Below are 16,242 nucleotides of genomic sequence, written 5' to 3'. Positions count from 1 at the left end.
CGTCCCACTAAGTTTCAGTTGAAGGCAGGGTCGGATCACGAGCTGCTAAAATGGCCACTTCACTCTGCGCAGCTCAGGCCTCCAGCATGCTCTGGGGCCCAGCTGGAGCAGCTCAGCTGCGGCGAAAGGCCTACCCAGCGAGGGCTGTGGTCCTGGGACCCAGGTGGACAGGGCCCCAGAGATGCTGCTAGGCCTCTGTCTGTGGGGTCTCCTGTCATCTGCAGGTGCTGTGTAGGGTGGGCTTCCTAGAAAAGAGGGCTGGAGCTGGGCCAGGGTGCCCTGATGGGAAAGGCAGTAGGGGTGCAGAGAGGGGTTGGACAGTGTCAGCAGCAGGAACAGGTCACTTTTACCCCCTCAGGACTTTTTTCTACCATTTCTGACCTGTATGATCTTGGATAAGTTGACTTACTGCCTGTGAATATGGATAAGTTAACTTACTAGCTATGATCTTGGATAAGTTAACTTACTGTCTCTGATCTTGGATAAGTTAATTCCACTGGGCCTCCATTTCCTCAGGGTCCCCTGGAACAGGAACACCCTCTGTGATTCCTCCCACCTCTCTCCTGTTGTTGGAGACCCGAGTCCTTTCCATGTCCCTAGTCACTCGGGCACTCACCCCTCAGGGCCTGCCTCCCTTCCCCGCCGTCCCCACCCCTCTCCACCCTTGCAACTCTGTCATCTTGAGAGCTCAAAATAAAACCGTCCTTCCTCGGGTTTCTAAAGATACCCGGCTCCAGCGCCAGCCTGTTTCTCTACTTAATTATCTCTGCTGTGCTTTGTTAATTAGGCCCCAGTAATGATCCCCTTCTGCCTTCCCAGGGAAAGCTGGCATCTGCTGGGCGGGGCTGAGAGGCCTCTGTGGGCAGACACACCCTGCCCTGCATAGAGTGGGCGCCGTGGGTGGATCCCAGGGACGCGGGGAGGGTGCTCAGCTAGGACAGGCAGTGAGGGTGGTCCAGGCCACCGGAACAGCCTGGTCCTTCCATCTGGGCTGGGCTGTACTGAGGTCAGCGCGTGGTGCGGCGGTCACCAGGCACCTGGCCCATGCAGGTCTTGTCAAATGGTGGAAGCAGAGGCAGAGGGATGGGCAGGAAGCCAGGCTCCGCCTGTGGTCTGCTGGATGGCTTGGGTCTTTCCAGCCCACAGGGTGGGGTGGGGGACACTCAGGTGGCAGAACAGGAGGTAGGGATGGGGACACAGCCCAATCTCTGTAAGTGCCATGGGGACTGGCCAGCAGGGGGCCAGCACAGGCACAGTCACGCTGTCTGTGAGCAACAGAGACACCGGGCCAGGTCCTGGTGTCTGGGGCTGGCCTCTTGATTGACACTGATTTAAAAAAAGAAAGAAAGAAACAAAAGTAAAAACCTGCGTCATGGGGCTCACCTCCTGATGGGGACATAAAGGGACAATCTGCAAAGCCGGAAGTGCTGTGGACATGCTCGGGTGAGGGCGGGGCTTGAGGCGCTCCGTCTCCCGGCAGCGCTGGGTCGAACCCGGGGCCTCACACATGTGTTCTACACGGCGCCGAACCCCAGGCCTAGGCAGGTGGTGGCCCAGGAGTGGCCCCAGAGTAGAGGCCTGAAGGAAGCAGCGCTGACCAGGGAGCAGGGAAAAGCATTGCAGGCGGAGAAGGCCCCTCTGCAAAGGCCCTGGGGTCACCTGCCAAGTGTTGGAGAAAGAGCAGGGGAAATTGCCAGAGATGAGGCAAGAACAGGAGGGAAGATGGTGTGTGAGCCGAGGAAGGGCCAGCTTGGGACTTGCGACTTGCGAGCCAGTGCAGCTCTGGGCAGGGGGCATGGGCAGGCTCCCCCACTCAGGGTTGAGAGGAGCCCCCTGGCTGTCGCGCCCAGGACAGGCAGGGCTAAGAGCAGTTGCTGTCAGGCAGTCCCTGACTCTGGGTGTCTTTTGTAGCTAAAGCCCAAAGAATTTGCTGATGCGGGCTGTGGGGGCAGCCAGGGCCAGCGCGCTTCTGGCCGGAGGAGGTGCCAGGCCTTGGGTGGGTGGGACACTCTGTCTGGGGCTTCAGCTCTCAGGGCAGAAGCTGGGGTCCAGGGGAGCAGCCACAGCCAGAGGTGTAATTAGAGATTCCCGAGCTCGGACCTGGTGTTTAAAGCCCTGGGACAGTGAGGTCACCCAGGAATGTCCCAGTCAGCTTTTTCACACTGTGACTGAAAGACACAAGGACAATTAGAGGAAAGGACGTTTTGGGGGGGCTCAGTCCATGTACAGCCAGGTCCATTGTCTGGGCCCAGGGTGAGGCAGGGCAAGGCCACCCCTAGGGGCCACCTCTTCCAGCCACACCCCACCTGCTCCAGTCACCACCCAGTTATGACTCCACTGTCCCACAGGAGCTTCTGGGGCCACTGCACATCTAAACCGTAATGGAGTATGTAGGGCCCGGCACCCAGAGGCTGGTTAGTGTCCTACAGGTCGGTGGGTGCTGCTCCTTGGTGACGGAAGACACAGTCCCCTGCCTAGGGCTACCACTGCCACACAGAGTGGAGAGGGAACAGAGATACCCGCTGTGACCCGTGAAGTCAGGGCACCCCAAGTCCCTGTTATTGGCCCCGTGAAGCTGAGTTTTCCGTGACCTTTCTGCGGGGACCTGGGATGGGACAGGGAAGGCCAGAAGGAATTTGGCAGGCAGCATGTGGACGCCTTGGCCAGGTGTGGGGCTTGAGCCGGGCATCAGGGCCGGCCTGGGCAGCACAGGGAGACCCCGCTTCAGGGAGGAGAGTGGGAAACTGGTCCCTCAGCGAGGCCCTGTTTGGCGGGGGGCGGTGAGCTTTGTCCCCTAAATATCGGGGCCCTCAGTGGACTTCAGCAAGGGGACGCCGAGCCGGGTGGATGCACCGAGAGCTGTTTGGCAGGTGGTAGGCACAGGGAGGCTGGGCTGTAGGCTGGACCTTCAGGACGTTTCTCTGTGAAAGTGGCCCATTGTGGTGGCCAACTGGACTTAGTGGCTTAAGACATCTGTGTGCCACCTTCTGGTTCAGAGGCCAGAAGTCCAGTGCTAGTCTCAGGAGGTTGAAGTCAGGCTGGGCTGCCTCCTCCTGGTGGATGGGGGTGGGGGTCCATGTCCTTTCCTTGTCCAGCTTTGGAAACCTCCTCCTTCTGGCCTCCATCTTAGAAGTAGCTCCCTCCACACTCTTCCAGCTGAGGTCTCTGGAGTGACCGGTGAGAGCAGGAGCAGGGACGCAGGAGAGGCGCAGGGAGGAAGGAGGTGTGCAGGGTCCTGTCACAGGCTGGCTGTGTGCGTGTGCAGAGACGCTCAGCCCGAGCAGGGCTACCCATCACTCACGCCCCGCGCGGGGCTCACCAGTGCACCTGCTTGTGGGTGCCCAGCGCACACCTAGACGGCCACCCTGTGCACACACCTGCTCCCTGGGCCCGGGGTCCCAGCAGAATAGCCGCGATGCTGGCTTCCAGTCCACCCGAGCCCAGGACCTCACCCGTCACCCCCCAAAGCCTGCCCAGGCTCCACCTCAGTGCCTGTGTCCTGCTGAAGGTGAGTGTCAGTCTGCTGACCCGTCTCCCAGCTGGACACCACACCCCAAGTTCCCTTTGGACTTAGCAGAGGCCTCACACGTAGAAGGTTCTCTAAGGCTGAATAAGCCGGGACCGCGGTGCACGCCTGTCACCATCTGTCCATTGGGGCAGGTGGCCCATCCTTATGGGTGGTCAGGAGTCTGAAGGCGTGTTGTGTAACCCTGATTTGCTATCATGACCAGGTCACTTGGGCATGGGGACCATAATGGGGTCTTCAGGCCCTGGACTCCCCAGGGGCTGGGGACAACAGCACCCCCTGGTGGTGCTCCTGATCCTGTCTGCACCACCCAGCGTGGAGTCAGAACTGGCAGATCCCCTGGTGTCCAAAGGACAGCGAGGCCCAGCGGGTGGTCGTGAGCCACATCCCAAGTGCCAGGGCCAGTGTGCGGCAGCCCCTGTCCTGGGATCTGTGCCCTCTCCTGTCCCCACCGCACATGAAGGAACAGCTCAGAAAACCAGAGCAGACCCCCGTCCTCCCAGGCTGGCTGGCCTCACTCCTGTGGGCAGAGGCTGCAGGCCAGGTGACAGGGCGCTTGCAGCTTCCCCAGGTTGCTGTTTGGCGGTGGGCACCACCAGGCGACCATGACGGGGGGTGGGGGGTGCAGATGTCTCCCATGTGGCCTCCGATCGTCCTGAGCCCCACCCAAGGAGAGGTGGGGCCCAGGGCTGAGCCACCCTCTGGTGCCTCATCTAACTGGCACCCCAGCCCCAGGCAGGAAGGCCCCGGGAGAGTGTGGGCTGCACGTGGGCATGGGGGGCACCAGGGCCCACTCCTGCCTGTCCTGGCTCTGTGCCCGTCCCACCCACAGGCTTCTAAGTGCTCTGTGAAAGGGCGGCATGAGTGCCACCCCAGCAGCCCCCCACTACAGTCTTGGACTCGGGAGCTTGATAGCTCTGGTGTGTCTGGGCCCTGAGGGGTTGAGAAGAGCCCTGGGGACCCAGAGAAGGGACAGTTTCAAGGGACTTGGTGGAAGGCTCTCAGGAGCAGGTCTGAGAACCCCTCCCCACCAGTGCACGGTGAGCAGGGGGCGCGCGGTGCATCTTGACGTCTTTCCTTACAGCCCCAGGGAGCTTGAGAGCGAACTTCAGAGGCCTAGAAAGTTTTCATTTGTGAAATTTACCTTCCTGGGACTATAGGAGGATTGAGGCCTGGAACTAAGGACAGCAGGGACATCCTGACTGGTGGCAGGGATCTGAAACTTTCGTAGTGCTCTTCTGCATGTGCTACTAGATCCTGCAACGGGCCAGGATTCCCCCTGGAAGATAGGGACACTGAGGCCCAGAGAGGTTGAGTGACCTTCCAAGTCCCACTCAGCATTAGGGTTAGACTCAGGGTCGTCTTGCTGTCTCTCCTGGGCCAGGGACCCTCCTCATCGCTGGCCCTGAAGACCCCCTTCAGGCAGGACATACCCTTCACCTCCCCCGTGGCCTAGGCCTGCTAACGTGCCTGGAAGAGCGGCCACCGCTGCCCTGACCTGCCGGCTGGGCGTTTCTGTGCCTGCTCACGGGCCCTGCTGCTGTCACTGCTACAGACAAGACTGCGAGAGGGACTTGCCCAGGGTCACAGCTGAGGACAGAGGCGGGATTTGAACCTGGGCAGCCAGAGTCTCGGAGGCCCTCGGGCTGTGGCCACCCTGCGGTGTCCCCAGCAGGTCCTGGGTTCCCTGATCTTTGTCTTGCCTGTGAGCAGACCCAGAGGCACAGCCTGCCCAGTCCTGGCTACTGCTGCCCACAACAGCCCCGGGCTCCCTGGTGATAGCCACAGTCCAGACAATGGGTGTGCCACGGCCTGGTTGTGGGGAAGGGCCACTCCCGGCCACACAACCCACTGGCTGGGCCATCTGGATCTGCAGGGATCTTGGCTCCTCCCGCGGGCTGACCAAGGCATGGGGGCAAGCCACCTCCGTCACAGGCAGTGGCCACAGTTCACATCAGGAAAGGCCACGCTGCTGGGCACCTCCCTTCCCCAAGTTGCCCTTCCCCCTGTTCAGCAGGGAGGGCGGGTCCCGGGGCTGGAGAGGGTGCCCATCTGTGGTCAGGGTTCCTCCCAGAGCTGCTCCCTCCTTTGCCCGCACTGCCCAAGTAGTGGCCTCGAGTTCCCAGAGGGCAGGGTCTCCTCCCCCCCTCCAGCCTTCCCTGCCCCATTTCGCTCCAAAACTCATCCCTTAAGAAAAATCTTGCTGGACTCAGTGGCCCCACCTGTGATCCCAGCACCTTGGGAGGCTGAGACAGGAGGCTCCCAGGTTCACGGCCAGCGGGGGCCCCTGCGTGCTGAGCAAGTGCTCATCCCAGCCCAGGGCCAGGCCCCCCAGGAAGCAGGGGAGGTTTCCTCTGGGGCATCTTGAGCCAAGCATCCACAGGACCCCAGGGCTCCTGGTGCCTCTTATGCCTCACACCCGCTTCCGAAGTCCCAGTGAGGAGTCTCAGCGTGCGGTGAGGCTGCAGCCCAGTTCCTCAGGTCCCTTGTGGCTGTCACCTCTGAGAACCCATCTCTGGCCCCCAGCTGGGTCAGGCCCCTGCCACTTGCTCCTGTCGGCCACCTAGTGGCAGTTGGCAGACCCGACTGCCATCTCCTAAGGCAACTAGGTGTCCCACAGCACACAAGGGCAGGGCTGGGTGCTGGGCAATTGGGGTCAGCTTTTCCATCGCCAGGACCAAAAGGCCTGACGAGGACAATTTTGGAGGAGGAAAAGTTCACTCGGGGCTCACGGTGTCCGATGTTGAAGTTGCCCTAAGCTAAAGAGCAAAGAAAAAGCTTTATTTCTGAGCACTTTGGGAACAAGCAGGGGAATGTACGGTACGGAAATATCTTCCAAATGGGTACGATCGGATTCACTGGTGCTGGGCAGAATACTCCGTCCGCACACAGCACTGGCCCCAGCGCACTGGCCTCGAGGTCAGAAGGAACATTGTGGCAGAAGAGGGTGGCAGAGGGGAGCAGCTGGGGACGTGGCATCAGGAAGCAGAGGGACAGGGCTCCTCTGGCCACACCCCCGTCTGCAGTCACCACCCAGCTAATCCCCCACAGGCTTGACACACTGAGGGGCCAAGGATGTCACCACCCAGTGGCTCGCCTCTGAACTTTCTTGTACTGTCTCACACAGAAGCTTTGGGGTCACCTCACACCACGTCCCCTGCTAGGTCCCCAGGGACAGCACCCTGTCCAGCGTGAATGGCGCTCTAGAAACATCCCTGGGGAATGACATGGGCCAGCTCTGACTGAGTCCTGGCCCTCCACAGCTGGGTGTCCAGCCCAGGACAGTGCGGCTCAGGTCTCCATCTCAGGACTCCATCTTAGCCTCTCTGTCCACACCGCCCTCGGGCCACAGGGCCAGGTCAGGTCTGCTGCACCCTGTGTGCACAAGGCAGCCACCCCTGTCCTTGCTTGGTGACCACAGAGGCCTCAGCTCAGAGGGCCCTGTCTTGGGGGTCCCGCCCATTTCCTTTCGAGGTCGAGCTGTGGGTGGTGGGCAGGGGTCACAGGACACCCCACAGACCACGCCTCTCCATGGGGGAGCAGACTTCTGGGACCCAAGGCTTGTGAGGGAGTGGAAAGACCAGGGCTCCGAGGTCAGGCAGATGGACTGGCACTGTCACTTTGTAGCTGGGTGACCTTGGGCCAGTCAACCTCACTGAGCCCATTTCCTCGGCTGTGATAGGCTTGGCACACATGGGTTTGCAGTCCCGGCCATCTTTCCCTGTCCTGTGTGGGTGCTGCCATGTCTGCCACCACAGGGATCCTCGGTGGCAGGGGACAGGAGGAAAGGCTCTGCTGCAGGCCCTTCACCCAGAGCCCATCTGGTCCCTGCCTGGGTCTGGGGAAGGATCAGGCTGGTTCTTACCATATCGGGGTCCTGAAGGCCATTGGGAGGGGGGCCTGGGGTGCTGAGCCAGGGGTCTTGGTGCATCTGAGGAGGACATAGTCCTCTGAGGTGGGGACATGGGGAGGGGTTGTCTGGGACAACTGACACTTACAATAGGCGTCGGGGACTCAGCAGCCGTTGAGGGGACTCTGGGAAGGGGGGTCAGGCCGAGCCGATGCCCAGCGCCATGCGTTAAGCCCCCCATGGGGGAGTGCATGTGGACAGACCAGGCCCCCAGGCGGGTCTGACGGGCAGGTGGAGCCCGGCCTGGGACCCGCAGCCTGGGTCAGCTCCTCAACAGAACTGGGTCCCCAAGGTCAGAGCAGGAGTTGTCTCCCTGCAGAGGCCCGCCTGTCCCTCTGTCCCCATGGCCAGGGCCCTGGCCCAACACCAGGGACTCCTCTAGGCCAAGGAGCACAGGAAGGGCACGTCCAGGCAGCCAGGAGGGGCTGCGCAAGGACCTTGTGGAGACCCCAGAGGTGGCTCCCACTCAGGCCTGGGCAAGGTGGCCGGGGTGCCCATGCCCGTCTCCTCCAGGACGTTCACGGGTGTCACCAGGCGCTGGCCCAGGCTGGGCTATTGGGCACCTCCCCGTGGGCCACTCCAGGTCAGGGTCACCCTTCAGCCTCTCCCCACCCATCCTGATAGTCCTGGGGGCCACCTCAGACCTGCAGAAGGGGCGGTCACCCCAATTCCCTTCCTATGTCACATCCTAAGAGTCTCTGTTGCACCTGGAGAGGCTGTGACTAGTGACACCCCTGGCGTCACCCTGGGCTGTGCCTCCTCTGATCTGAGGGTGCTGCTTGGGAAGTGTGGGGTGCACGGGGGGAGCCCAGAGACACAGGCCAGGGGCCCCTCGCAGGAGAGGCCTGTGGGGACCCTCAAGCCCCCCGTCTTCCTCGGCAGATGAGGATGACGCCAACAGGCTCGGGGAGAAGGTGATCCTCCGGGAGCAGGTGAAGGAGCTCTTCAACGAGAAGTACGGTCAGTGTCCCCTGCGGCCATGCGAGTCTGCAGGCCAGCCCTGGGCACCCCCTACAGCCCACCCAGACAGATCTGCCCTCATTGGCCCTGCGAGTTTATTGACTGTGACACCTTCCTGGGGTGAGATGACAGCTGAGCCCTCCCCCTAGAGATGTGACCAGAGACCACTGTCCCCCTCACCCTCCAGGGGAGGCCCTGGGCCTGAACCGCCCGGTGCTGGTTCCTTACAAGCTGATCCGAGACAGCCCAGACGCCGTGGAGGTCACGGGCCTGCCCGATGACATCCCTTTCCGGAACCCCAACACCTATGACATCCACCGGCTGGAGAAGATCCTGAAGGCCCGGGAACACGTGCGCATGGTCATCATCAACCAGCTCCAGTGAGTGACCGGCACCAGGGGCCATGGGAGAGGGGACTCCTGGAGACCAGCCCCGCCAGGGTTGGGGGTCCCTGATCAAAAGGCCAGAAGCCAAAAATCATTTATTTGACAGTTTTCAGATTTAAAAGCAGTACATGCCACCAGGTACAGTGGCGCACACCTGTAATGCTAGTGACCCCAGAGGCAGAGGCAGGAGGATCGCAAGTTCAAGGCCAGCCTCAGCAACTTAGCGAGGCCTAAGAAACTTAGTGAGACCCTGTCTCAAAATTAGAAATGTAAGAGGCTGGGGGCATGGCTCAAGGGTAGATCCCCAGCGCCAAAAATAAATACCTGCCCGCACAGGTGGCCAAGTTGAGAATTAGAACAAGGAAACAGAGACCTACAGTTTTCCTAGCACGGGCAACACTGTGGTACATTTTTGGGGTGAGCATATTTGGGTTTTGGTGTTTTTGTGGTACTGAGGATTGAATGTTGGGGGTGTTCTGCTGCTGAGCTACATCCCAGCTGTTTTTTATTGTTGTTTTTATAATTTTGAGACACAGCCTTGCTAAGTTGCTGAGGCTGGCCTTGAACTTGGGATCCTCCTGCCTCCCAAGACCTCTGGGATGACAGGCATGCGCCAGTGCACCCAGCTGGCTCAGGGTTTGAGAGATTGCGGTGCCTGGTCACTTGGTCCTGTTGCTTTGGGCCTGTGGCAGCACATGACATCCCAGCAGGCTCGAGTGTGAGGACCGCAGAGGCATCTCACGTCCCCAGGCTGTAGCTCATGTTCAGGGAGCAGGTGAGGAGGGGGCGCCTCATTTCTGACCCCACCTCATCCCTTTCTTTTCCAGGCCTTTTGCAGAACTCTGCAACGATGCCAAGGTGCCAGGTGAGTTGGAGGCTGAGGCGGCCACCCTTCTGCCTCAGGGGGACCAGAGTCCAGAGAACTTAGTTGTCTGCCAGCAGACACAGGTGGCAGTATCTAGTGATAGGGGAGCTGCTTTCAGGCAGAGGCAGTGCCTCAGGAGGGCGTGGTGGCCTGGGGAGGGATCTTTAGGCCACCGGTGCCACTACACCGAGAGACCCATGGTGGCACCTGATATTTTTCCATCTCCATAATCCCAGTGACTGTATCCTGAGGCTGAGGCAGGCGGATCACAAATTCAAAGCCGTCCTCAGCGGTTCAGCCAGGCCCTGTCTCAAAACATAAAAAGGGCTGAGGACGTGGCTCGGTGATTAAGAGCACCTGGGTCCCATCCCCCCTGCAGCCTTTAGGTTCCCATGCGGTTAAGCCCCAAACACGAATTCTGTAGCGCACAGGACCGTGCTCAGGGGTACAGCCCTGTCCCACCGCTCAAGGCCAGCCTCAATCCTCAGCCTGGCAATAAAAGAAAGGAAGATAAGGGCTGGAGATGTGGCTCAAGCGGTAGCACGCTAGCCTGGCATGCGTGCGGCCCAGGTTCAATCCTGAGCACCACATACAAACAAAGATGTTGTGTCCGCTGAAAACTAAAAAATAAATATTAAAAAAATTCTCTCTCTTAAAAAAAAAAAAGAAAAGAAAGAAAGGAAGATAAAAGACTCCAATAGCACATAGGTACAAAGCTTTGCTGTGAGTCTCATACGTGCGTATCCACTTACCCAGCAGCAACGAAATACCTAGAGTCCTACTGTGTGCTAGCCTTGTGTGCTAAGTCTCACATCCTGTTTCCCCCCATTTTGACTCAGAGAAGTTGATACATTAGGCTTCTGTGCCCCAGAGATTCTTTCTACTGGGGTGCACCTGTTGTGCAGAGGAGCTTTCATCTCAGTAGTCACACAATTAGGACCTGTCCCCAGTCTCTGAGCATTGGCTGGGTGCCAGACACTGTGCCAAGAGCCGTGCACAAGCCAGGCACCATGGCACACACCTGTGATCACAGCTGCTCAGGAGGCTGAGGCAAGAGGATCACGAGTTCAAAGCCAGCCTCAGCAACTTAGCAAGACGCTAAGCAAGTCATTGAGACCCTGTCTAATAAAATACAGAAAAGAGCTGGGGATAGGGCTCAGAGGTCAAGTGTCCCTGAATTCAATCCCTGGTACCAAAAAAATAAAAATAAAAAAGATGGGATGTGGCTCAGTGGGAGAGAGTGCCCTGGGTTCAGTCCCCAATAACAACAACAACAACAACAAAAAACAGGCGGTGGGGGAGAGCTTTGTGCAGTATCTCATGGGTCTCGCAGCAAGATGCAGACTGGCCCTGAACTCCTGGGCTCAAGCAATCCTCCTGCCTCAGCCTCCCAAACAGCTGGGACTCTAGGCATGTGCCACCAGGCCCAGCTGCCTGCAAGACCTATTCATACCGCACTCCCAAGGCTGCGGGCAGGACGGGTACTGGCCCCAGGAAGGGAGCTGGGCATTCTGGGGAGCGGGAGGGGGAACCAGGGCCTGCACTGAGCCTCTGGGGAGGTCGACCTGGAAGCCGCTGATGCAGGGTGAGCCAGGCAGGCAGGTGGTGGGAGCCGGAGCCAGAGCGGGAGCCAGTGGCCCTGGGTGGGTCTGCAGAGGAGCATAGTCTTGACCACCACGGGGCGGGCTGATGTCTGCAGTGCTGACCCTGACCCTGAAAGCCCGGCCTCCTGCAGGGAGCTCCCAGGCTGAGAGAAGCCCCCTACCCGCACCATCCCCCCTCAGCAGCCTTTCTCCCCCCAGCCAAAGACAGCAACGTCCCCAAGCGCAAGAGAAAGCGGGTCTCCGAAGGCAACTCCGTCTCCTCCTCCTCCTCGTCCTCCTCCTCGTCCTCCAACCCGGAGTCTGTGGCCCCCACCAACCAGATCTCACTCGTGGTAAAGTTGCACAGACCTGGACTCCGCCAAGCTTCTCTCTGGCCTCTGCCCCTCGCTCGGGCGGGGCTGCCTGCTCCAGGAGGTGGGGTGGGGGCTCCTCGGGGAGGCTCTGGGCTCTGAGCAGGCCCTCCTGCCTCCCGGTGCAGCTGCCTCAGCCTGTCCCCCCATGAGACAGCCCCTCCTGCCAGTGCTCACAGACAGGACCCAGGGTCTGTCCGAGCCTCAGCGGGCTCCTCGAGGTGGGGGTGTCACCCCGCTGTGTAGAAGAAGACAACAGGATTCAAGGGTGGACCAACCCATGCTGGATGGAGAGCCCAGCTCCAGAATTCCATCAGTGCCACTGTGTTACGCGCATCTGTCTCTCCTGTCCAAGGGAAACCCCATTAGGGACACATCTGGCTTAGCAACCCTGAGTCCAGCCAGGCACGGTGGCGCAGGCCTGTAGTCCCAGAGACTCAGGAGGCTGAGGCAGGAGGATCACAAGTTTGAGGCCAGCCTCTGCAACTTGGCAAGACCCTCAAAACACAAAATCAAAAGGGCTGGGATGCAGCTCAGGGGTAGAGCACCCTGGGTTCAATCCCCAGTTCCAGGGGAAAAAAATAAATCTTGAGTCCTAATGGGGGGGATATTTGAGCACATGTGAAAATGACCTTAGGGCTTCTTGGTTCCGTGACCACACTGTCTCCCCCAACCCTTCACTGGAGCCCCCGAAGTCCAGACTTTGACCTTGTCCCTGCCTGAATGTCTGGATGCCCATAGAGGATTCCCACCTCCACACACAGCCCAGGGACAGGACAGCTTCCTCAGCCCCCTGCCACCGTGCCCCTGACTGTCCACACAAGGAGTCTCTGGGACACAGGTGGGAAGTCATAGACCCCCAGCCCACCTTCTCAGCTACTGCTGAACTGTGTGACCTTGGAGAGGTCACATCCCCTCTCTGGGCTTCAATGGCCCCAAAATAAATCGGGCGTAGGAAGCCCTTGACGGAGCAGAGCTCAGCGTCTGGTGTCCTCTCTGCATCACCTGGAGTCCTAACCCGGTACATTTGTCCCCTCTCTCTAGCAATGGCCAATGTACATGGTGGACTATGCCGGCCTCAACACGCAGCTCCCGGGACCTCTTAATTACTAGACCTCAGAGCTGACCCAGGACCTCACTCAGAAAGACTAAAGGAAATGTAATTTATGTACAAAGTGTATATTCGGATATGTATCGATGCCTTTTAGTTTTTCCAATGATTTTTACACTATATTCCTGCCGCGAAGGCCTTTTTAAATAAGTAAAAAAAAAAAAAAAAAAAAAAAGTTGGCTTTGCTCTTCACTGTGTGTGTTCTCTTCTGGAATTGTGACTGCCGCTGGGGACAGGCAGAGGAGGCCCAGTTCAGGCCCCACTGTCTAGGGACAGACATCATTCGTTTCTTTGCCACCAGGGGCATGGGACCTGAGGACAAGAAGCCACAGGAGACAGAAGAGCCACTGACAGGCCTCCACCAGGCAGTGGCCTGAGCCACAAGTCTTGGGTCTTCTGCCAGTTACATGAAGCCACCTCCCCACCCTACAGCCTGCCTGTGAGCTGGGGCCTGGGGGGGTCCCTCATCCTTCCTGCTTGGGGCTGAGCTGGCACAGGCAGGAGTGACAGCAGGGACCCCCTGGGCCCAGGACCTAGGTGAAGTCTGGGTGTCAAGGCATGAGCCCATAATCCCAGCTACTCAGAGGTTCAAGGCCAGCCTGGACGACACAGCAAGACCCTGTCTCGGAGGCCTGGTGTGGTGGGGCTCTGGAGGCTGAGACAGGAGGACGGCAAGTTCAAAGCCAGCCTCAGCAAAAAGCGAGGTGCTAAGCAACTCAGTGAGACCCTGTCTCTAAAATACAAAATAGGGCTGGGGAGGTGGCTCAGTGGTTGAGTGCCCCTGAGTTCAATCCCTGGTACAAAAAAAAAAAACCCTGTCTGTGGGGAAAAAGGTGTTGGGGAAGTGGCTCAGGTAGAGCACAAGCTCAGGGGGGAAAGGTGCTGATTAGATGATCCTTGTGTTAAGTACACGTCCAGTGGGTCACCCTGGCAGGATGGAGACCTCTTGGGCAAGGCTTTTGGGTGGACCATGAGGCAGGGGGGGATCTTTTTTATTTTTTTTTGGGGGGGGGGTGCTGGGGATTGAGCCCAGGGCCTTGTGCCTGAGGCAGGTGCTCCACCAACTGAGCTCCATCCCCAGCCCGACTGGGAGATCTCTAGGGTCTCAGCTGCCTCTCACAGCATTTTGGTAGAAGGTGAAAAGTTAGGGAGAGGACAGGACTGGGGGCAGGAAGAGGGGTCACAGAGCCTGTAGCACAGGATCCTCCACTCCCATCACAGGTGGAGAGGACAGGCCCTGGGGCAGAGGGCCCTGGGGCACAAAGCAGGGTGACCCCATCTTGAGCAAAGTCAGGACACTCCAAGCTGAGGCTTGGGAGGAGGCCCAGTGCACAGTGGGGACATCTGCACTGTCCAGGAATAAGGAGGGGCTGCAGGAGCAAGACGCTGTGGCTGGAGGTGGCATGAAGGGCTGGGTGGGGACTAGGGTCGCCTGCACGTGCTGAACTGGGTACCTCTTGGGCAGTGCACTGCAGGCCCTCTCCCTGCAGCCCCAGTGTGCCTGTGCAAGGCGACTTCCAGAGAGAAGATGAGTGGGGGGGGGGGGGAGCTGCCGTTTGGGAGCTTGTGTCTGGAGAAAGCAGCAGTGGGGGGGTGTGAGGGGAAGGGCACTGGGAGGCCCCACACTGGTCCTCTCAGGGAGAGACTTAAGAAGGGGGGGGGGGCAGCAGCCTTTAGGAGGCGTGGGGTGGGGCGACTGGAGAGCAGGGCTCAAGGTGACCCTGGGGTCTGGCTCCAACAGTGGGCCGAGTGGCCCTCGGCTCAAGTTGGCCCAGGCGCCCCTGCCACCCTGTGGGTCTCCTGGGCCCAGCTTCTGGCCTGGGATTCCTCCTGGAAAGACTTGAAACACCGCCCGGGGCCCAGCCGGGCCAGACTGTCCCTCTCTGCTGGTGCCACCCCAGCCAGTCAGCTGCCAGCAGGCCTCCTCCTCTCCAGACCGGGCGGAGGAGCCCCGGACCTCCACTCCTGCCCGCGCCTGGCCTCCTTTCCTCTCCAGGATGCTGGTGGCCTCCCTCCGGGCCGCACTCTCCCTGCCTGTGAAACCCCGCAGACAGGCTGGCCGCAGCCACCTGGCCTCCGCCCCTCCCCTGCGACAGTTCCCGGGACTCCGGATTCAAAAAACCAGACCCACTGCGGCGGCTTCCCGGCACCGCCAGGGACAAAGACGAGCCGCCGGGGCCTCCCCTTCCCGGGCGGCCCCTCCTGGTCTCTCGCGCCACCCCCAGGCTGGAGCCCTGGCGGCCACTTGGCGCCCCCGCCACCGCTGGCGCCGCTGGGCCGTCTACACCGCCCGCCCAGCCCGGCGCGCTCAGATTTGCAGCCCGCGCCAGAAGCGGCTCCTGCCGGGCCTGGGCGAAGGGCGCGGCGGTGCGGCCCCAGCTGGGCAGCGCGGTGCGCGGGCCGCAGGCGGCAAGGCCTCGCTGGGCTCCGGGTCGCGCCCCCGGGCAGGCTCGGCCGATGAAGCGGGTCGGGGCGGCCAGCAGCGCGCGATCCAGGGACGGGGAAGCCGCGGAGACCACCCTCCCCGCCCGCCGAGGCCACCCGCGGGGCCTTCTCGGTCCCCGGCCCTGCGCGCTGGGAGGTGGACCCGGCCGAGGCGGCGCGGGCATCGGCGGGCGGCACAGCCCGGTCCCCGGCCCGCGCGCAGCTGCTGCCGCTGCAGCCCCCCGCGCCCCGCACCGGGCTCTTCGCAGGGACTTGATTCCGAGCTCTCAGTCTTTAATTAAACTTCATTTATCGCCATCTGTCGCCGCTCAAAATGGCTCCGTGTTTTGCAACTCTGAATGAGAATTGTTATTGGATTTGTAAACACATCCCCCCGACAAAAAAGAAAACCCACAAAACACTTTCAAAAGTAATAGACGAGCTGCATCTGCAACGGCCTAATTGCCGGGACGCAGTCTGCGGGGCGCGCAATCATTTTATATACAGATTCTTTGTATAAAAATCTGGTATCAATGAAAAGATCAAGATTATAGAAAATGCTGGAATTATATCAGACTGAAAACAGTAATAAAGCAATCATCAGCCCAGAGACAAAGACGGAGGCGGGGGAGGGAAGAAGGGGATCTGGGCTCAGCCTCACCCCCTCCCCCAGGCACCTCCCTCCTGGCCCAGGTGGCTCCCTGGGGGCTCAGCCAGGAAGGTGAGCTTCCCAACAACCCTGCCAGGTCTCATCCTTTAGGGAATTAAAGCTTTATTAATGGTGCTGGGTGAGGGGCACACACCTGGAATCCCAGTGGCTCGGGAGGCTGAGGCAGGAGTACCAAGGGTTCAAGGCCAGCCTCAGCAATTTATCGAGGACCTAAGCAACTCAGCAAGATCCTGTCTCTAAATAAAAATATTAAAAGGGGTGGGGATGTAGCTCGGTGGTTGAGTGCTCCCAGGTTCAATCCCCAATACTCCCTTCTCCCCTCCAAAAGCTGATTAATGGTATAGGGCTAGGGGGCAGGTCTCAGGTGGAGAAGGGGAGTCCCTCTTTTTTTTTTTTTAAGAGAGAATTTTTTATTATTCATTTTTTAGTTTTCGGT

General features: G+C 59.8%; 1 protein-coding gene across 4 annotated transcripts in view; it reads left to right on the top strand.

Moving 5' to 3' along the window:
• Window positions 1–12,845, top strand: part of Gtf2ird1 (GTF2I repeat domain containing 1) — an 80,493-nt gene extending 67,648 nt beyond the window's left edge. For all 4 annotated transcript variants that reach the window (XM_071605402.1, XM_027948541.2, XM_071605401.1 and 1 more), the window contains 5 exons: window positions 8,319–8,396; window positions 8,584–8,776; window positions 9,610–9,647; window positions 11,450–11,583; window positions 12,646–12,845. In XM_071605402.1, coding sequence (XP_071461503.1) covers window positions 8,319–8,396; window positions 8,584–8,776; window positions 9,610–9,647; window positions 11,450–11,583; window positions 12,646–12,714 — 512 coding nt within the window. In that variant the 3' untranslated portion in view covers window positions 12,715–12,845. The remainder of the gene's footprint in view (window positions 1–8,318; window positions 8,397–8,583; window positions 8,777–9,609; window positions 9,648–11,449; window positions 11,584–12,645) is intronic.
• The last annotated feature ends 3,397 nt before the right edge of the window (window positions 12,846–16,242 follow it).

Source organism: Marmota flaviventris, chromosome 19 (assembly GCF_047511675.1).
Source record: "Marmota flaviventris isolate mMarFla1 chromosome 19, mMarFla1.hap1, whole genome shotgun sequence".
In the NCBI taxonomy this organism is placed as follows: Eukaryota; Metazoa; Chordata; class Mammalia; order Rodentia; family Sciuridae; genus Marmota; species Marmota flaviventris.
The sequence above is the reverse complement of the archived record's forward strand: the minus strand, read 5'-3'. Positions and strand labels throughout refer to the sequence as shown.